The sequence below is a fragment of the Chaetodon trifascialis genome, chromosome 7, assembly GCF_039877785.1.
Source record: "Chaetodon trifascialis isolate fChaTrf1 chromosome 7, fChaTrf1.hap1, whole genome shotgun sequence".
Classification (NCBI taxonomy): domain Eukaryota; kingdom Metazoa; phylum Chordata; class Actinopteri; order Chaetodontiformes; family Chaetodontidae; genus Chaetodon; species Chaetodon trifascialis.
This window is the reverse complement of record NC_092062.1, coordinates 533,647-555,373: the sequence shown is the minus strand read 5'-3', so window position 1 is coordinate 555,373 and position 21,727 is coordinate 533,647. Positions and strand designations below refer to the sequence as shown.

Genomic DNA, 21,727 nt, shown 5'->3' with positions numbered 1-21,727 from the left:
TCAGTGGGTCATCAAAACAGCCTAGTGGATCATCGGCTTCCCACTTCCACACCACACCATTAATTTTTCAATTCAATTCAATTCAATTTTATTTGTATAGCGCCAAATCACAACAGAAGTTGTCTCAGGACACTTTCCATATAGAGCTGGTACAGACCATGCTCTTTTATCTACAAAGAAACCAACAATTCCCCCATGAGCAAGCACTTGGCGACAGAGGCGAGGAAAAACTTCCTTTTAACAGGCAGAAACCTCGAGCAGAACCAGACTCTGGGTGGGCGGCCATCTGCCTCGACCGGTTGGGTGAGAGAGGAAGAGCAAGAGAGGGAGAGTGAGACAGACAGACAGACAGACAGACAGAAATGCAGTCAGAGAGAGAGAGAGACAGAGACAGAGAGACAGACATGCAGTCACAGTAACAGTGACAGTTACATTACATTACAGAAAATAAAGGACTTTATCACAATATTCTAATTTTCTGAGACAGTCCTGTACATCCATAGGTGAGGACATTCTCTATTATGCAGTTGTAGAAGTTTTTCAGCAGAGGTGAGGGGAGTTTGTTTGTCTTCAGAGTTATCAGAAAGAAGAGATGCTGCTGGGCCTTTTTGATGATGTGGGTGGTGTTCACAGTCCAGCCCGGATCCTCCGAGATGTGCTGGCCAAGAAACTTAAAGCTGGTGACCCGTTCCACTTCCTCCACATTGATGCTTATGCCTGAGTGCAGTGTGGTCCTCGACTTCTGGAAGTCAATAATGACTTTTTTTGTCTTCTTGGTGTTAAGGTTGAGGTGGTTGTCACTGCACCAGGCCGCCAGTGCTTGGACCTCCTCCCTGTATGATGCCTCGTCACCAATGTTGATAAGACCCACAATGGTTGTATCATCCGCAAATGTGATAAGGGTGTTGGAGCCATGAGTAGCGATACACTCATAAGTGTACAGTGTGTATAAAACTGGACTCAGCCCACAGCCCTGAGAAACACCAGTATTGAGGACAATGGTGGAGGATGTGGAGGTGCCCATTCTGACATGCAGGGGTCTGTTAGTCAGGAATTCTGTGATCCACAGACAGAGGGAGGTTCCAAGTTGTAGTGTCTGTTAAGTTTGTTGATGAGTTGGCTGGGGCTGATGGAGTTAAATGCCGAGCTAAAGTCAACAAACAGCATCAATCAAAATAGATATGTGTTGGCGCATTCAATGTGGCTGAGGGCCATGTAGAGGGTGATGTAGATGATGTCGTCTGTGGATCTGTTGGACCTGTAGGCGGACTGATGTTGATCATAGACAGGTGGGATGTGGGCTTTGACATGCTGTAACTCCAGTCTCTCCATACATTTCATGATCACCGGTGTCAGGGCCACAGGCCAGTAATCATTCAACCCTGTGATGGCAGAGGATTTGGACACAGGGATTATAGTTGCAGTTTTCAGGCAGGTGGGGACTGTGGCTTACTGCAGCGAACAGTTAAAGATGTTAATGAATACTGCAGCAAGCTGATGAGCTGTGATTTCAGCATCCTCCCTAGTACTCCATCTGGTCCTGGTGCTTTCCTGGTGTTGATGCCACAGAGGACTCGCAGTACTCAATGTTGTTGGATGGTGGGGGGCTGGTCATGCTCTGATGTCAGCTGTGTGTCCTCTGCCTGTCCGTTGTCCTCTTCAAAGTGGGAGAAAAAGGTGTTAAGCTGGTCCCTTGACCTCAGTGCTGAATCCCTGGCCTGAAGTAGTCCTCTGATATTGGCATTAAACCAGGGTTTTTGGTTGGGAAATATTTTCACCTGTTTCCTTGATGTTGCTTTATCCATGCAGAAACTGATGTATGACAGCACAGAGGAGCTCTCCTTTGGTGTCCTCAAAACAGTCCTGCAATTTGTACTGTGGCTTAGACGTGCAGATGAGGGGCTTGTAAGCTGGTGTCAGGAACAGGGAAAGATGGTCTGAGTGTCCAAGGTGGGGGGAGTGGTGGGCTCTGTAGGCTCCAGAGATGTTGGTGTGGACCTTGACTAGTGTTCTTGTACAGGGTTGGGTTGCAGTGGCAGCAGGCTAAGCACTGTGTTCTAGACATCCCTCTCCCCACCAATATTTTGCAACCATTTGTGGCATGTCAATAGGTGAGGGTTGGAAGATAGGTCAACTAGTAAACTGAAAGCTTCGCCTTCCATCTCAGCTCCCTTTTCACCACAACAGTCTGGTATAATGCCAAAGTTATTACTGATGATGCCGCACCAATCTGTCTGTTCATCTCAACTGCTGCATTTTGCTGTCACTCTTGATCCCTAAATACTTTAACTCCTTCACTTGGGGCAGCAAGTCACTCTCAACCCAGAGGGAGAAGTCGGCCATTTTCCCCCGGGAAACCATGGCCTCAGACATGGAGGTGCTGACTCTCATTCCAGCTGCTTCACACTTTGTTGCGAATTGTTTGCAGGCTGAAGGTCACTGTCTAATGAAGCCAACAGAACCATGTCATCTGTAAAAAGCAGAAACTCAGTTCTGATCTTCCCAAACCAGACATTCTCCTCACCACAAATCTGCCTTGACATCCTGTCCATGACTTTCATAAAACAGTATCAGACACACACACAGACACACACCTACATCTCTGGTCTCTTAATGCACACACACCTGCTTGTTCCACTCTGACTCTTTCTGTTTCTCTTTCCGTCTGCTCTGTTACTTTCTTCGTCAGCAGTATATTTTATGAAGTTGCCCAAAAAACACAGCTCATGTATTTGTATTTCTGGAGAGGGTTTGTTGTTATTGACACTCTCTCCTCAGGCTATTGAAAATGATCCAAACAAACACGGTGCACTGACAAGCTTTCTGTAAAGGGGAAATTGTCCGCTAGTTACTCAATCAAGGTGGCGTCATTGTCGCAACAGATAAAAGGTTAAAATGAAACATGCTAAAATCGGCCGTTAATATACCTGGGTGGCCCACCCAATTAAAGTCTGTGTGGAAAACGCTGCACTCCATATAAGGCAATACAATTCAACAACACTGCAAAGCCTCCAAAACGTCTATAGGACTGAGTATGGATTTACTGGAGCACTGCATTGGCTCTGTTGGTTATAGCTAAATAACTGGCAACTTAATTGTATGTCGGAGTCTAATAAGGATAATCCGTTTATCAACAGTGTCAATTACCTAGTTTGTCCACCTGACAGCAGTTTATTTTTACACTGTAAAATAACCAGCTCACTACATGTCTTTGCCACAGTTCTTAAATAATCACATTTAAGGACTGAGGGCTCTATTTTCGATTCTGGCGCGGCGCAAAGTCAGGTCCACTTCACCGATGGGGTGTGGCGGCACAGACTTTGGTATTTTCGTGCACTGCGCCGCCGGCGCATCTACTCCCCCTTCTTATGTCAGTCCCACCCAGCGGCACAACTGGGAAAGAGGGAGGGGAGAAGGCGTGGAGTGGGTTTGACACAGCCGAGTCAAATTTTCACCAATCACAGCAGCTCCTCGCCTCACCTTTAAAAACGCCACTGGCGAGGCGCATGGCAAGTTTCAAGGATGACTGAGCCCGCGCAGGAAAGTGTCCGACGCCCAAACTTCTCCCAGGAGGAGACTGACGTCACTCATGTCTAAATATGAGGTCCTTAGATGGTAAATCCTCGGCCTCCTCCTCCCCCTCCTCCTCATCCTCCTCAAAGCAATGATGTACTCCATCTTTGTAGATAACGTTAAGCATTACAATGCTAACATTTGTATTTGGAATGAAATGACGTGGGTAATAGCGGACAATGATCATCACTTACGTTTTTTTTCCATGTGTCTGTCTCTCTGTCTCTCGAGTGGTCTGAGATAGATGCAGTATATATGCTCTGTAGGATGCCACAGCTGTTTCTGGTTGGCACAGCGACGTTAATTGATTAGTTTGCATCCCTGTTTTACCTGTGTACATTCGGTCAGGGTGAGTGACCATTGCGCTTGTGATGTAGTCAGATGAGATACTGATCAAAATATATAAATATAGGTCTGACTGTATGTGCTGACTCAGATAGTTACATTGAATTGTGGCTGTTGCTAATTATTGACCGCAGTGTGCGTTCGATGACTGACCGAGCACTGCTGAAAACACAGTTAAAACCACGCTGCCGTCTTGTTGAAGGTGTGATATATGGCGTCATCAACCACATTTTCAGTGGATAGCTGTTATCACCTAGCAGCCACCCATCCAGAGGGGTGTCCCCCCTGAAAGACTGTAGGGATGCTAGAATTCGCCAGGATGAATGAGTCATGTGCCGACCCGGGGAAATAGGCATACACGTTTATCACCAGGCAATTTGAGTCACAGATCACCAGACATCCCTGTTTCACCCGTGTACATTCGGGCAGGTTGAGTGACCATTAAGCATGCCGAACACGCTTGCGATGTGGTCAGATGAGATACTGATCAAAATATATAAATTTAGGTCTGACTGTATGTGCTGACTCAGATAGTTGCATTGAATCGTGGCTGTTACTAATTATTGATCGCAGTGAAATGCCAGACACTGTGGAAACCTGCCTGTGAGGTATTGGTGACGTGAGTGCACGACTCCGCCGGTTTACGAAAATCCACTTGTCCAGTGGTGCGCCACTGGTGCACAGAGTTGACCAGGTCTGGGGTGGCAAGCTTTCAGCGCACTTTTGCTGCCAGCGTGGACCGACATGGAACGAAAATCCAAATCCGTCGGCTACGCCGCAGCACCCATCCTGGTGTACCTCTGTGTGCCTTGGTTTACCAAAATACTAAGTGCGCCGTGCGCCTGCCTGCGCTGCACGAAAATACCACTGTGTGGGGTGCGCAGCCTGCGCTGTGCCGGTGGCGGAATTGAAAATAGAGCCCAATATATATTTTTGAATATGATGTGTTTATGTTGAAAAAACTAATACTGTCTAACCTTATTGTGTAATATTTATTTATATATTGTGAACATAAATCCACAGACAGCATCCACAGGTGATGTCTCAAGCTCATGCTCTTGTTCACAATATGTGAACTTCTTTTTCATGTTTTCATTTGAGTCTTCTATTGGTCCAGTACCTGCCTTTCAGGGTATATGGATGTGTGTGACTGCTGTGCATTGTATGTTATTTAACTGTCAAATAATTATCAACCTCAAACATTAAGTATGGGCTGGCTCAGATGTACTGTACTATTTATGCATTACCACTAGGACCTGGTAATCATAGCTTGACCGATACTGGATTTTGGGTCGATGTCGACACCAGCATATGTATATAAACTGAACTTGAGCTAGAACCAAACTAATTTGCATTGTTTGTTTAATATAAATAGCTTAGTGTTCACTGACAAGGTCTGTCAAGTACCTGCATGGTATAGGCAGCTAGTTAACATAGCAAATGAGTATGAGAAGCATGGATTACATGACGGTTGTCACAGGAAAGTAAAAAGTGAGAATATTGTGTATACTTTCCAGCACTGCATCTCACCAATTTCGTAACGATGTAAAATGAAGTCAACACTTAACAAACTCATGTATTTGACAAACTAGTTAGCAACTTGACAGTGAAGACACCACTCCATCCCACCGCCTGTTCAGTTGCGATGCTTATTCTACTGCAGACAGTGCTGAGAGTACTGTAGCAGTGCCCCTCATTTGCCATCATGCATTGTGCTGAGTAATTTGTTTCATTTGTTGTTTTATATTCAAGAATGCAAGTGTTGCTTTTTGTTTGTACACTGTTGCCCATAAAGTTGGAATAATTTTGTTTTCAGACACAATCCTCTGTTTATTCCTATTTAAATGCACTAGTCATCACTTTTGACCAGGTGCAATGATTACATTATGTGTCCCAATTACCCATGTGAAATTAATTAATGCATAGCATTTGTTTGGTGCTATAAAATACAAGATACTTGGTGTATTGTCTGTTTCCTGCCTAAAGCCTGTATGCAATAGGTCCACGTTTTCAGAATTGTCTGAAATACTTTTCAACCAAATTTGACACAAAACCTTCTTCAGCTACGCCTCGTCCAATGCCACTGGCGGTATGCCAGAGTGTGCTTGCACTCCAACAGGGTGAACACAAACAAGGTGATATTGCTGATTTGCTTGGAATATCCCAGGATGCGGTCTGTAAAATTGTCAAAGTTCATAGAGGAGGGTCATTTGAGGCCATGAAAATCTCCAGGAAGACCACGACTGACTACCAGAAGAGGTGATCGGCAACTGCTTGGAAAATGCCATCGTCTGTGAAGAAGACACCATGGCACCAATTTCCTGCCAAACTGTAAATCAAAGGTTGCTTCAGCATTGTTACCAAGACGAGTGACCAAGTGTCCACACCTAAATGTTCAACACAGAGTCGGTCGACTTCGTTAGGCTAGGGAGCATAAAGGATTACAGCTTGAGTATTGGCGACATGTTAGCTTTACAGAGACAGCCGTTATATCCTTAACCATGCAGATGGAAGACAATGGGTTCGGTGATTGCATGGTGAAAACCTTCACAATGACTGCATCCAGAAACCACTCAAGCTGGTTTCAGCTCAGTGATGGTATGAGCCAGTATTCATTATGGAGGAAAGACACCATTGGTTGTGCTGGATGGAAACGTCAACACCTTTGTGCACAGGGACATCCTGGAGGACCATTGCTTCCCACACGCAAGACTCTATGGGAACAACTTTTGTCTACAAGACAACAGTGCTAGAGCACATAGGGCAGCTGTTTCCCTGATATGAACCCTATTGAGCATGCCTGGGATGGCTTAGACCGAGCCATCAAAGAGCCCAGGCTCTGACTGAAGAGTGGGATGCCCTGCCCACCGACAACATCAACAAGCTTGCGGACAGTATGCCACGACGTCTGCACTGATCCTTGTCAGGGGTGGCCATACTTGATATTAGTGACTGTGTAACATTTGTAAGAGTAATATTGGACATTCATAAGCATGAAATCATCATGAATATTTGTTTCCTGTTAAACTGACCAAGGCTGAAGCCTTAATCCTATTGTTTCAATACCCAAATGTTGTTTTAGCCTGACTACAGTTTGTAAAGGTTAATTGTGATTTAGTTTTCATTGTGATATGTTTGGAAGAGATTGATTAATAAAGTTTTCAGAAGATATACACTGTATCTGTCAAGAATAAATCACATTGTCACAATCATTTCATCGAAAGAGGTAAAAAGAATATTTTATTCCAAATTTATGTGCACACTGTATTTGTAATGTGTCTGATAAGAACATTGTGGTTAAGATGGTAGCTGTCATTTTTGTGCTGGTTTATAGATGCAACCATTAGTGAGCTGACTCTTGTTCCCAGCTGAATTTGGCATTATGTTTGAGCTTGTACCTTATGTTGAAAGTCATGGTATGGTTGACATTGCTGAGAGCTGCTTCTTTTGCAGAATACTCTGCTGGACAAAATATGTGACTGTATTATGTACAGAATAAAAAATTATAGGAACTAAAATAACTGGTAACAATACTTGGTACAAAGTAAAGCTGTGGTTTAGTTTTGCTGTTGCTGCTGTTTGGTTTTTTTTGTTGTTGTTGTTTTTTTTTTTGTCATGCCAAAAATTGGGAAAAAATTGATTTTGACCTGATGGTGTTGCCAGAAAAAAGTCAGGCAATTACTTAAGATATTCCAATTCATCTGTAGAGGGACATGAATGTCTTGACCAAATTTCATGGTAATCCCTGCAACTGTTGATAGTCTATCTTTGTAGACCTTAGTTTTGAATTAGGTGGTCTTGACTGTTTCTGTGCATGAGTGATTATTTTGCTGTGAAAGTGAAATCATTGTTATTATTTAATATTTAGCATTTTTGTCATTTTTCTTCTTTGTCTGGAGTTTAAAATGTATTGAAGAGCACTGGCCTGTGTGGAATGAGACTTGGGCCAAGGTAAACTTCAAATATGGCTGAACAATATTTCAGCATGTTTTCAGATTATATGTTTTTTGTCAAAGTGTGTGTGTTGTCCAGTCAGGTCAATTAGTTTTATATAACAGCAACAATATGCATCCAAACATACATATACACTTAGCACTAAACACATTTTTTAAACATGTTCACACACGGTGGTTTGAATCACCTTGACAGCTTCTTCGAAAGAATCCTTTTGCTTTGTGTTTTTTGTGTTGGTTAGTTATCTTCAAAACTAAGTGTAACTGGACCAGCCATGGTAGTGGGTGGGGCATGAAGCCTAAACCAACCTAAAGGTAGCTTTAAACTGACATTGTTGACATATGCCTGGAGGGGATCTGTTAAACATTTGTCCATAGTTTTCAAAGTACAACCCCAACTCCAAAACAGTTGGGACACTGTATATCACATAACGCAGAAAGTGATAACTTGCTAATCCTTTCTGATATATACTCAACAGTAAACAGTACAAAGACAATATATGGAATGTTTTACCTCATCAACTTGCTTTTGGTAAGTAAGTGATTATTCTGAATTTGATGCAGCAGGATATTTCAAACAAGTTGGAACAGAGTCAGCAGAAGAAATTTGTGGAATGCTTCAAAAACACCTATTTGGAGCATTCCACAGGTAAACAGGTTCATTAGTAACAGATGATAGTGTTGTCAATGGGTATGAAAGGGGCATCCTCGAAAGGCGCAGTCATTCACAAGCAAAGCTGGGGCAAGCTTCACCACTTTGTGAAAAACATGATTGTGTAAAGGATATTACTGCATGGGCGGGGGAACATTACATAAAACCATGTAGTTTTTATACTGTACTTTTCATGGAATTGTAATCATGAGTTTAGCAAATAATACAACATTGAATTGTTGATTTGAATTTCTAAATGAGTCTGAAATTCCAGCCCTCTGTATTCGCTTATATCAAACAAAATGAAAGTATCAAACTAATGTTCTCAGCACTGTGTCTTTTGTCAAACTTGGTCTTTACTTGATATTGAAACTGCTCAGACTTAAAGTTGTCTCTGTCTCAGCTTCAATGGTCTTGACTACAGTTGTGTTTAAACAGATTTGTGTGTACACACTGTTGGTAAAGATACCTTTTTCCACGGCAGCATTGTACGACTGTTGGTTTACTCTGATGCTCAGGTACAAACACAGTTAGCTTAGCATCCATCATCTAGCAGGAAGCATTAGTTTCTGCCTGTTCTATGTTTTGCTGGGCTTCCTGGAGTGACACCTCACTGTTACCATAAGTATTGTTTCATCATTGTGTACCAACCCAACACTAATGATGAGATGAAACAGTTGGCATAACTGAGACATACTGAGCACTCATCTGATTGAAGCCAGGAAGGAGGAATGATTGGACAGAAGGAAATATGGATGAAACATGGATAAAAAGAAGAGAGAACCAATTCAGAGGTAGAGAGGTTTGAAAAAGCAGGAAGGATGAGGAAAGAAAGGGGAGGGCGATAGTGGTTGGTAGGGTGGGTTGGGTTGCTAGGGTAGAGTGTGTCAGACTGCGGCTGCAGAGAGCCAGGCCTGCTATTGGAAGCTACTTGCTTAGCAGGAGAGAGGTGGAAGAGGAGGGAGAGAAGTAGCTAATGAGTATTGTGGGCTGGTTGCTGAGACAGCACTAGGTTTATTTATAGAGTGCTGGCCAGCCTGCCCTTAGATACAAACAGCGAATCAGCTGACAGAAAAAGAGGGCGAACAACCAATGGCAGTTTAAGTAGGGGGATGCCAGATTGAGGAAGTGCTGTGCGTGCCTCTCAGTCTCTTAAAGAGACAATGCTGATTTTTCACTACTAGGCAGATGTTCTCCCTCTCCAGCACTGTTATGTCTGTAGACAGGCCAGGACCCAGAGCACTACGACATTCCCAGTGACAATGCTTGCTTGAAATTTTGTTTTACTAAGCTTTGTACAACAGTACTTGATAGTGAAACAATACTTGAAACTGAAATGATTCAGATTCAATACGAGATCCCTAAGAAATATGAAATTATGATCCCATCTTTCGGGTACTTTTCAGTCAGTTGAAGGCTGGTGTGGCTGGTCGGCTGGTTTCACATGAACTATATAATTAAAACAAGAGGGCAGAGGAGAAATGTGGACATACAGTATGCTGTTGCAAAAATGTGTAAGTGTGTATAAAATACATTTAGAATGAAATCTTAGCTATTCATTTTTATACATATCAGGGCAAATCCATGGTTATGTTTATTGGGTAACATGTTAATATAATATGTATCTGCCTTACACAATGTTGGCTAAATTTGTAGTGGGAGTGTGCCTTATTTTACTGGCTCTTCTGTCTGATGCTATAGAACCACTTAAATAGAAAGTATACAAAACTATAGATCCATTTTAGAAGTGATATGTAGCTAGTATCCCTATGTCATTTAGTGATTTATTTTTAAAAAGCATCAGAATAAGACCTCCAAACAAATGTAGTGCAATACATTTGTGATTTTGGAACTATGCTTGGCATGCTGTTTACACTGCTTATCTCATACAGGTTAGCCCCTCATCATCATCCTACCAGCTAACTAGCCAGCTAGCTTATTTGCTAACCTATTGCCTTTTGTACTCCTTGGAGAGGTCTTGGTGTCTGTCACTGACGTGTAGTGGCATTGCTTCTCTCCCAGTTAAAGCTGAGGCTCACATCAGGGAAGAATGCACAAGCACATGCCCTTTAACTATAGACATACAATCCTCTGATTGGGCTATTTTGCCAGTACTTCCACTCAGTGGAGATTCAGACAAATTATGCATTTCATCCTCTCCACTGGCAGCACATTTGACTTACCAGAAGTACTGAACATTCTAATACAGTTTTTAACAAAAAGTATTGGAAAAGAACCAAAATTTTCGTACAACCATGCAACACTACACACAACAGAACTCAAGTATGCACACTGTTCAATATAAAGGTTAAAATTGGCTGAATGTTTCTTAAGGTCAGAAGTAGGGCCTCATTCAATAGAGATCAATTGAAAATGTCAGGGAGTCACTGGGTAGGATAACTGTCTACACTGTGTATGGTGGATAATAGTGCTGGGGAACTGATAATTACAAAAAATATTTTTTCATGTGCACTGATAACATTTGTCCTGGATTATGTAGTAAACTCTTTTTCTTTGGAATAGAAAGCAGTAGTACTGGCCTTGTCTGTCTGTCTGTGTTCAGTTCTCAGTACCAGTGGCGGCTCCTGACAAATTTCTCAGGGGGAGGCAACTGTTGCGATGATGGCTAAGGTGACCCGTTCAATGGGCAAAATAATATTAAATAAATGTCAGATAGCTAACTTTACAGTGTTACATTGTATTGTTTAATTTGGTTTTCCTGTTCAAACAAAATATGGCAACACCAGACATGAATTGTACATACTGTACAGTATTTTTGTATAGCTATATCAAGTTAAATGTCAAGTGTTAAGTGATCAATTACCCTCCATCTATTGTCTATACCCGACTATCCCTTTTCAGGGTTGCAGGGGGGCTGGAGCCCATCCCAGCTGTCAACGAGCGAGAGGCAGGGTACACCCTAAACCGGTCACCAGCCGATTGCAGGGCAGTGATCAATAACCCTCTCACTGAAATCAGGCATGTTCCTGACAAGTTTTCTCTCCATGGAAAGCAAGGCCAATGTTACAGTTGCTAGCCACGTCGATCTTGCAGTCTCCTGAGTCCTGACACGTGTGCGCACTGTGTGTATCGTCCGAGCACGCATCTGTGCATATGACGAAATCACGTTGGGGCAAGCCCTCCGGGGGCCAATAGAAATGAATTGTATGGTCCAAAATTTGAAAAATAGAATCTCACCATGTAAGTCTATGAGAGCGCCTGGGGCGATTTTCAATCTGACTGAAATCACCCCAAGGGGGCGGGGCTTCTGGTTTGGAAAGTGATATTCAGGCTGCTGAATGTCACAGCAATATTCAGGCTGCTGATTGGACAATAATGTTAAGACTTAGACTGGCAAAATAAACTCTTTTCTTTCTCTTTTTCTCGTGTGGCTTAAGGAGGGCAGTGCACGCCCACTATGGGCCAGCAGCCCCTGCTCAGTACTCAAGTAGCTTGAAAATTAATTTCTGTGGTTTGGAGTTCCTAGTTTAGTTTTTGTTTTTTTACTTTAATCTAATTGAATTAGGAAGCGTGGCACAGTGGTGCAGCAGGTAGTGCGCGTGCCTCACAGCAAGAAGGTCTGTGATCCCCGGGTCGGGTGGGGGCCTTTCTGTATGAAGTTTGCAAACTTCACACAGAAAGGAAATGCAATTGCATGTTCTTCCCATGCATGCGTGGGTTCTCTCCGGGCACTCCGGCTTCCTCCCACAGACCAAAAACGTGCTCATTAGGTTAATTGGTCACTCTTAATTGTCCTTAGGTCTGAGTTTGTGCGTGAACGGTTGTATGTCTTTGTATGTTGCCCTGCAGTCAGCTGGCGACCAGTTCAGGGTGTACCCCACCTTCCGCCCAATAACAGCTGGGATAGGCTCCAGCCCCCCTGCAACCCTGAAAGGGATGGTCGGGTATAGACAATGGATGGATGGAATTAGGAAGCTTCATTGTTTTCTGATGTGCCCTCCGACCATCCATATTACAATTGCTGAATGCTGCTTCACAGTAAAAGCTTATATATGTGTGTGTGTGTGTGTGTGTGTGTGTGTGTGTGTGTGTGTGTATATATATATAGAGAGAGAGAGAGAGAGAGAAAGAAAGAGAGAGATAGTATTTTTAAACTGTTGTGTTATATCTGCAGTCAGCAGATTGGTGACATTTGCTACTTAATTTACATAAGTTGGTCCAAGTGTTTTTCACAACATGGGTTCTCCATCATTCTTGGTGGGTAAAAAAAAATACTTGTGAGGTTTTTTTACATGCATTGCTATCAACAGCCAAACAGTATTTCTCATTTCACATATTATGCCATAGCCTTCTTTCATTATTGCTGCCTCATTCTTGACATAAAACTTGAGCGTTACATTAATTTGAGGTTTAGTGATCCGGATGTCAATAGTGATTCATTTGCATGTGCACATTTTGAGGCTCTCCATATGGATTTGTATGTAAGAGGAAGGAAGAAGCAGACGTGTTGCTTCCACGTCTTGCTTTTGCTTGGTCTTTTGATTTTGTCCAGTTACTGGCTTAATCAGGAGCAGATTGGCTTAAATGATAACTTTTTTCAGCAGAGGTTGTCAGTGACACTACAGATGAAGCCCATGTGCTGGTAACACAAACTCCAAAAGGTCCAGATAATAGACTGTTGGGTTATTCTTACAGTATTTGTAGAAGTTCATTACAGTGCTGACTGCATCTGTTTGCAAATGTGATCCAATTTCCAATAACTCCAGAGCTTTGTGAAGTCCAAAAGACAAAATGTTGGAAATGAAAGTATTAATTTCCAGAATTGCAATTTTTATTTAATGAAATGTTTCATTTCAATTATTTTTTTGTTTATCCCTTTTGTTAATGCCTATTGCCCAACCACACGAATATCCACAGCTGGAGCCTGAAAAAGATTACAGAGGCAAGGGCTTGCCTAAGTTATCTGACGATATACCTCAAAAAAGTTATATCTTATTCAACACTTAACAACACATCATTGTTGCTTTGTTAGGCAGTAACTAATCAACTAGTCAAGGCCACACTGCATCCCTTGTTGTGTTACCTGCTCTAATATAGTATAGAGCAGCAATTGAGGCAGAAATGCAAAATGCATCACTTTGAAGCTGAACTGTACATGAGCCTGAGTCTACTTTTATCACTAACAGCTTTAACAGTCTGAACCCTCAGACCAGTGACCTTCAACTACTAGTACATGGGCCACATTCAGCCCACCAAAGTTTCCCATCCAACCCACATAACATTAATTAATGCAGAAAATACGTGCATCTAATGTTACTCACCAGTGGAAAAGGCCCAGTCCATCCAGATCCATCCAGTGTTCGTTGATTAACTTTCCAAACCCAGCCTGGCCTTTCCCTGGAGCCAACCACAGCGCAGTGGCCAGGCTATGAGATGTAACCTTGAGGTAACCCTGGAAGTGTTGGAGTATGGAGTCAAGAGGCATTACTTGGTTTTATTTTTGTTGGCCAGCTGTTGTATTGAGTCTCTGTTGTTGAGATAAAGGCTCTTTCATTGGTAGTTGAACTGTGCATTTTGTATTGTGCCCAGAGAGTATTTTCTAGTTAAGTATCTAGTTATCATTATGCATTTCCCATGTTTTAGTAGACTGTTCATACTGATATAGGCTAATGGAAATAACATAAATTTTGTTTGAAAGTGAAAACCTATTAAACAAAATAATTAAACAATTATAAGCTTGTTAGTTCTACTTTTTTCTTTTTTATAGAGACTAGGGATGCACCGATCCGCTTTTTTCAATTCCGATACCAATATCTAAGGTTTAGTAATCAGACGATACTGATCCGATACAGATTCAGAAAAACAGCTCTGAATTACCTAAAAAAATGGTATGTTTCATTGTGTGGAAAAGACTGGGAGCATTCTTTTGTGCATCAGACTTGACTTAAATATTTCTTTCCTGATTTTTTTTTTCCTTAAACAAACAGATATAAATGTGCTGAGTTATTTATTTTATTTCTGTGCACAACAATCTTAAACAAATAGCTTCTCTAGCTTGGTCAAACAACATGTAAAAAATATATATATAACAAGTGTAACTGCTTCAGTTAGTGCAATTAGGAATATAAAAGGAATATAAAGTGTGCAACAATCTGTCTCCCACTTGCAACGGCATCACTCACAGCGCTGTGATAGAAGTCCCTCGTTGACAATCAGTTGCATTGTATGTGCAATGCAGCCTAAACTACACACTCTCATGCTGTCCATCGCCTTTCGCATGTTGCTGGCATTGTCCCTCAGAATCACATGGACTTTACTCAGTGCACATCAGACACTTCCTTCAGGGTAGCTGCGATCACGTCGCTGGTGTGTGACCCACAAAAGTTTGTGGCATTGAGCATTGCACTGTGTGGCACGTAACTCTCATCCAGCCAGCATGCAGTTAAACTTAAAAGTGAGACGGGACATCCTCTCTGTGATTTTTGTTGCCTGCACACTATTCGGTTTAAATTTTTCACCAATTTTACTGCGCAGGTATTGCAAGTAGCCATCGAGTTTGTGGGCTGAGGTAGTGTGAAAAACGTTCCAGATAGCCGATCCTTTAACTCGTTCTATTTTGAAAACAATGCAGTCTACTCACAGATATTCATATTGTTATAAACCTCAAAAAAACAGTTTCAGTTGCGCTCTTACTTGAAATTATTTTTTCAATAGTTTTAGAGGCCTCTCTAGAGGTAACACAAATGCACAAATCTGACATTGATGTGTTTAAAATGTTTGGTTCATTTTGGAACTTGGTAATGAATAACTTTTGTTGATAGTGCAGTATGTATGACCAATTTGGAAAGTCATGACTGTCATCAGTGACTGTGGTGTGATGGTCATGTGTCATCTGATTTTGTGGCGCAAAAAAAACAAAGCAGCAGTAGCAGTGTTGTATCACAAATAGAGGAAAAGAAAGTGAGTAGAATGTTGGGGTCTCTCTCTCTAATAATCTCTCTCTCTCCCCAGGTGTAAGCAGCTCAGGATGTCCGCCCACCTCCTCCTCCTCCTCCTCCTCCTCCTCCTCCTCCTCCACTGCCCAGGGCTTCTCCCTCGCTGAGCCAGCCATGACCAGCCAGCACACACATACACACCCCTCCTTCAGCTCCATCCACTCCATGGCCGAGCAGCAGCAGGTAAAACAGACAGACAGACAGACAGACAGACAGACAGACAGACGCACGCACGCGCACACACACATACATGCTTTGGCACAGGTGTCACCTGAAGAGATTTTGGGTCAGAGATCCAGTGACTTATTGAAGAGATGACAAATGCAAGAAAATAAAAATCTGTGATTATGACAGCTATGACAAAATGCCATTCACTGTGGAGACAAGGGGATGCCTTTATCAACCATAGTATTCAGAAGAAGAATTTTTACAGATGGCGACGGAAAGGGCTGTCTCACAACAAGGTAAAGCAGTAAAAATAGTCATAATATACTGTACATCTGACCCTGAACATTGATTATTTTAGATTGTTGCCCATATTTCTGTCTGCTTCTCCAAATTGAGGGTGTGCTGACCTCCATTTACTGGAGGCAATACTCTGACTATGCATAAGTACCTCATGCAACCCCACTTCCAAAAACCTGCACTATCCCTTTGATGGTGCTTTCAGACAATGAGTGATCACAGCTCACAATGTCAGTTGTCTATTTTCAACTGGCAGCAACAGGGTGAAATGCTGCCACCATGGCTCAATCCTACCTGTCTGTGCAATACAGGCTGCGACTATTTATTATCTACCCTGCATAATCTCATTTCTCAGCTAAACAGTGAGGGTTGTAATTTAAAACAGAGGACATGGTTAGCAGTATGAAAAATTAATGCAGCAAGTTTTGCTAACTATTATCATGAATTCTCCCAGCCCTGATAATCAGACTCTGAAACTGATGTTGCACCAATACAGTTTTTCCTTGTTGATCTTTTCTGCTGTCAGCTGGTTAAGAGGTCTATTAGTCAGGGAACTCTGAGGTGGTTTCAGTGGTTGCCATGGTCACATAAGAAGTGTGGTGACAAGTTGGAAAAAGTTGAACCATCAGAAACTCTGAATACAATGGCATAGAACTATGCAAATTCTCAAGAGCACCAGCCACCCTCCCTAGCCATGCTGCTACTGCTCCCACTGACCTTGGCGGCATTGGTTATGTTTGCACTGAAAATATGGAGGTGGTGGGGGGAACCAATTGCTCTCTGATAGCACCTTTACACATACGCACACATGTAACAGCTACAGGAATTTCTGACCCTTTTGTCCCCTGTGTTTTTGGTTTTCTCACTAGAGTTGCATGCACACATGCACATGCAAAGAAATCCCTGCCATGTGTAATTATGGTTGTAAAGCTATGATTGGACAGCTGCTGTTTGGAGTAGGGGTTTAGTGATCAGCTCATTCTTACACATTACCAAACAGACACTGACAGCTTTTCATCTTTCTCTGAAAATCATAGCAAACAGCAGCCAATAACCTTTCAGCTTGACATCAGTGAGGTTAAAAATGGTCTATCAGTGTGACATTTCATAAGTCAGTGCACTGAGGGAATGTTTTTTAAACATACTTAAGAATTAGTGCTGTACATCCTATAGAAAATTGCAGTGCAGAGATTGCTCAGCCAAGAATATCCACACTCCTCACCTAGACTCATGAAAGTAGTCACAAGGAGCACTGTGAAGAGTGTTGAAGCTGACTGCCCTGCCTCCTGCACAGGAGGTACAGCTGCAACAGTTAGAGCTCATTTCAAATGCAGAGGGGTGCAACTGTGGGTTTTTTTCTGGAATGCCTATGGCAGAGCTGTGCTTCCTTTATCAAGGTGTTGCACTGCTACTTGGGAAGGTCCATGCCATGGTCCAGGAAAGAAGCTAACTGTAATACCTCAAGTTTGAAAGGAGCAAGGCCAGTTTTCATCTGGGTGCAGGGCAGACTTATGTTCTTGTGGGGTTGGGAGATTGGACAAATATATCAGCTACCTGCAGTTGCCAGTTGTTGTTATTGTTATTTACTTTTGGGGCAATTTTTGTCATTTTATTTTTCCATGATCTGCAGAAGATAAACTAGTGATAGCCAACTTTTTGTGTTTGTGCCGGTTTACTATAATTATTATTGTTTATTCATTTTATTCATTTTCTGGTACAACAGCTCAAATTGCCAAATTGAGCTGTTGTACCAGAATGAGCTAGAATCATGAAACTAAGATAAGATAAGATAGACTTTATTTATCCCACAATGGGGGAAATTCACATGTTACAGCAGCTACAAGACAGAGTGCAAGAAGTCAGAGGACAAGAAGACAAAAAATATTGCACAAATGTTATATACCCTATTGTAATTTACAATATATACGTACATACACACTTAGGTAATCTAAAAAAGATGATTGCACATGAAAACTGAGAGATGTTATGAGGTTATCAGTATAACTTGCATTTGAGTGGATGTTATTGTGCACTGTTATACAGTCTGATGGCTGTGGGCAGGAATTAAAGAAAGAAAGATATCCTTTATTTGTCATGCCACACAGTACATGCAACACATATGCCATGCTTGGTGAAATTCTTCTTCGCTTTTGACCCATCCTTGGTCAGTCCTTCTTCCGCGGCAGACCAGGAGTGGTAGGCTGCCAGCCAACTCGTGTCCAGGGACCCAGTTTCTTTATCGTCACCATTGGTCAGGTGGTGATCTTCATGCCTGTTTTTTAGAGGGGGGTTTCATTTTATGGATCCCCCAGGTGAGCACGGGAGAACATGCAAACTCCACACACAAAGGCCCCTTTCCTCGAGATAAGGGCAGCAGGCACCGAAGGCATGGTGGAGGACACGCCCTCAGCGCCCACAGCGCCCCAGGTGGGAATCGAACCTTCTAGCTGTGAGGCGACAGTGTTGCCTCCGTACCACTGTGCCACTGCAGTAGCGCTCCTTCCTGCACTGGGGATGTAAAAGTCTTTTGCTGAAGGAGCTGCTCAGGGTCCTCACAGTGTGGTGCAGAGGGTGGGAGGAGTTGTCCATGATGAATGTCAGCTTAGCTAACATCCTTCTGTCCACCACCTCCTAGGCCCAACAACTTGAAATGATGTGCAAGTGCTTCCCAAGAATCAATCGGTCAGATGATGGCACTGCATTAAGGCCCAAAAATAATATTTTGGAAAAGCCACAGCCCTCATACCTTAAAGCTCCAGTAGGTAAGATCGAGAAGAGAGCAGACTTAGCCTGAAAATTTGAACCAACACAAGTTTCACGTCACTCCCCCTCCCTCTCCGCTGCACTCATGCCCTGCCTCCAAGCTGTCCTCCCTGCAGCGTTTGCACGGCTGCTGTGACCGCGACCAAAGACACTGCCTGATCTGCAAGTGAATATGTGTTATATAAGTTGTTTGTCTGTTTTAAAATTACAAACAAATTCATCTAACTCAGGTAATATCCTCCTGATATGTCAGCTGGGTGTTAACATTATTGTCAGTTCATAAAGAGTAGGCATATAGACCACCAAAGTTACATTACATTACTGTTGTGAATAGTCAACATTGCTGGCCAACAAATAAGCTGATATAGATCTTTTTGACATGAACAGTAATCTATGGCAATATGTACTTGGTAAAAAAAAAAGAAGACAAAGGAAAATAAAAACACTTATTTCAGTATTTCATGTTTGGAGAGAAGAGAAACGTTCGTGGATATTTCCTAATAACCACTAAACCATGTAGGACAACATAAGCTGTGAGAGCATGGATGACGCTACACATAAATATTATGAGGACAAATACCAAAACGAGACTGTCTGGAAACTTTATAAATGTATTTTCTGCCGTTTTCTAACTAAAGAAGACAACCAGCAACGTTAGCCTTAGCATGAAAAACTAACTCTGCCCAGCCGCTACATCACAGTCACTAACATACTGTACGCGCTGCGGAGTGTTACTGTATCAATTACCGTATTAGCTTTATGGTTATTTCCCCCCGAAAATCAAAATAGAAATCAAGCAGTGGTAAATACCTGTCAAGCAGAAATGTGGCCAACTTGGAATCAGTTTTAAACCCTTTCAGGTCATGTTGCTCTGAAAAGCTACTCCGATATTTACCCCTGTTTTATCTTGGGCTTGATCGAGTTCTTTCTTTTTGCCTGTTTGTCCTCTGCGGTCATCGTCTTTATTGTTGTCCTAGCCGTATATGCTGTTGTTGGCAGCGGCGGTATGGGCAGTTTCTCCTCTGCGGGTGCTCCGCCCTACCTTTCACTAGCCTCCTGACGCCGCTTACAGAGCTGTTTGACTGAGCTGCAGCCGGCAGCATGAGCGGAGGGGGGCGGCAGTTTGCAGTGCATGTGTGAGTAGTGGTTGACAGATGTCAGACACTCCATCAGACACTCCTCTGGCTCTGATTGGTTGTTTTGTCTTGGTCGCGATGGATTCTTGCAAATCGCAGTAGGAGCAGTAGGTGGGACCAATGGAGCAATTTTATTTCACAGATTACATGTTTCATGTACTGCTGTCTGGGCATAGGGACAGTTTTAGCAAATATGACAAAAAAATACTTACATGTTCCCTTCTGGAGCTTTAAGTCTGACTGGCTTGAAATTGGACACACAAGCCCAGCTGAACGTGTTCTTACAAAAAAGGCTCATGGACCAAAAAAGTTTGCCATGATGGATTTCCCACTGTTTTGTTTTTTTGAAAAACAGTAATAAATAAAAAAGCAATTTAATTTAAATTAACTGATTAATTTATCCAGTCATCATAAATCTTTGTAAATGTTTGGGAATAGGCCTACCAAAGAATTTTGAGCCCAACCCATAGGGGGTGCCATTAAGACCGGAAAGGTGTACTTGAAAACCCAGTGTACAGAATTTCATCAGTTTAGGTGTACATGCTTTGGGGGGTAAGTAGTGAAAATCTGATGTGCCCTATTGATTGGTATTGATTGGCATGGCCTATCACATATTTGCACATAACTTGAGATAGCTTAGGGGAGCTACCTCAGATGCAGAACTTAATAAAGCTTAGACTCTTATTCACAACTAAAAAGATCATGTTTACCATGGGTTAGTAAAATAGGCTACAGTGATGCAGTCTCAGTATTGGATTGTGATGGTGGAGCAAAGCTCTGTTTACCTCAGTCAGTCAGTGCTCATTCCAACCGTCACCTCTCCTCACAAGATTTGGCAGTGATTAAGAAAATAAGATGATAGCTGCACATGGCCTTCAAGATGCTTTGTGCAGAAAGCTGCAGGTAATCTCACTGTGCTTGAAAGACTGAGGAGCTGTGACTCTCTCACAGTCTGATGAGCAGATTATGGTGTTTCAGGCAACCAGATCTAACAAACATGCCAACCTTAACTTATGTGAGAAAGGAATGCGAGTCCTTGTGTGTACTCAGCAGCTCATGACTCAAGTCCATCCTCACTGTGGCTCAGCACAGACTGGACTTTGTTCTTTGCCCCTATCTTTAAATCCTTCTCCACACCCTTCAGTGTGAGCAGTGTGAATTGTCAAAATTTATTATTTCAAATGTGGGGAAAAAAGCAGCATTGAAAGGGTTGCATGACTCACAAAAACAGTTTCTTTTGTCCCCTAATTATTGTTTTTTGTTATGTGTTTTTTTTTTTTTTTACCGGGGCAATCTGTTGAAGCCTGACATCTTTAAGTCAATGTCAGCGTTAAAAGCTAGGTGTGAAAATATTCCAACTCTCCTGCTACTTCTCTGATGTTTGCCCTCTCTTGCTCGTCTCACAATTTGGTGAATGAAGAGTTTATTTAAAGTAACCCAGAGTTAGTGATGGTTGTTGGAAGACGAACCAAGAGGTTTTGTTGAGTTTTATTTTATTCTTGTCATATTTGAATGAAGTTTGTTTTAGGATGATAAAATTACTGTTTTTATGAATGGAGTCTGGTGGCTTTGGCAAGAGTGATTTAACGGTTGCTTCTGTTAGACAAAACAGATCTTATTCTTTAACATAGTTCTTAAAAAAAAAACTTCAAAAATTGTTCCCCCCCCCCCCCCCCATTAGTCACCTGGACAAAAAATATGGGAAAATAGTGTACATAATCAGATCATCTGTGACCAGAATTCTTCCAGGACACCAGCACCAACAGGAAATTGCGCATACAACACTTGAAAATGCAATGTCGGTCATTCAGTTCAATTCAATTCAATTCAATTCAATTCAATTCAATTCAATTCAATTCAATTCAGTATACCTTTATAACTCCC

At 42.2% G+C, this 21,727-nt stretch overlaps 1 protein-coding gene across 3 annotated transcripts in view; it reads left to right on the top strand.

The window, feature by feature from the left end:
- The window catches only part of dyrk1b (dual-specificity tyrosine-(Y)-phosphorylation regulated kinase 1B), a 103,383-nt gene that overhangs the window by 59,618 nt on the left and 22,038 nt on the right, over positions 1-21,727 (top strand). For all 3 annotated transcript variants that reach the window (XM_070966141.1, XM_070966140.1, XM_070966142.1), the window contains exon 2: positions 15,496-15,662. In XM_070966141.1, coding sequence (XP_070822242.1) covers positions 15,594-15,662 — 69 coding nt within the window. In that variant the 5' untranslated portion in view covers positions 15,496-15,593. The remainder of the gene's footprint in view (positions 1-15,495; positions 15,663-21,727) is intronic.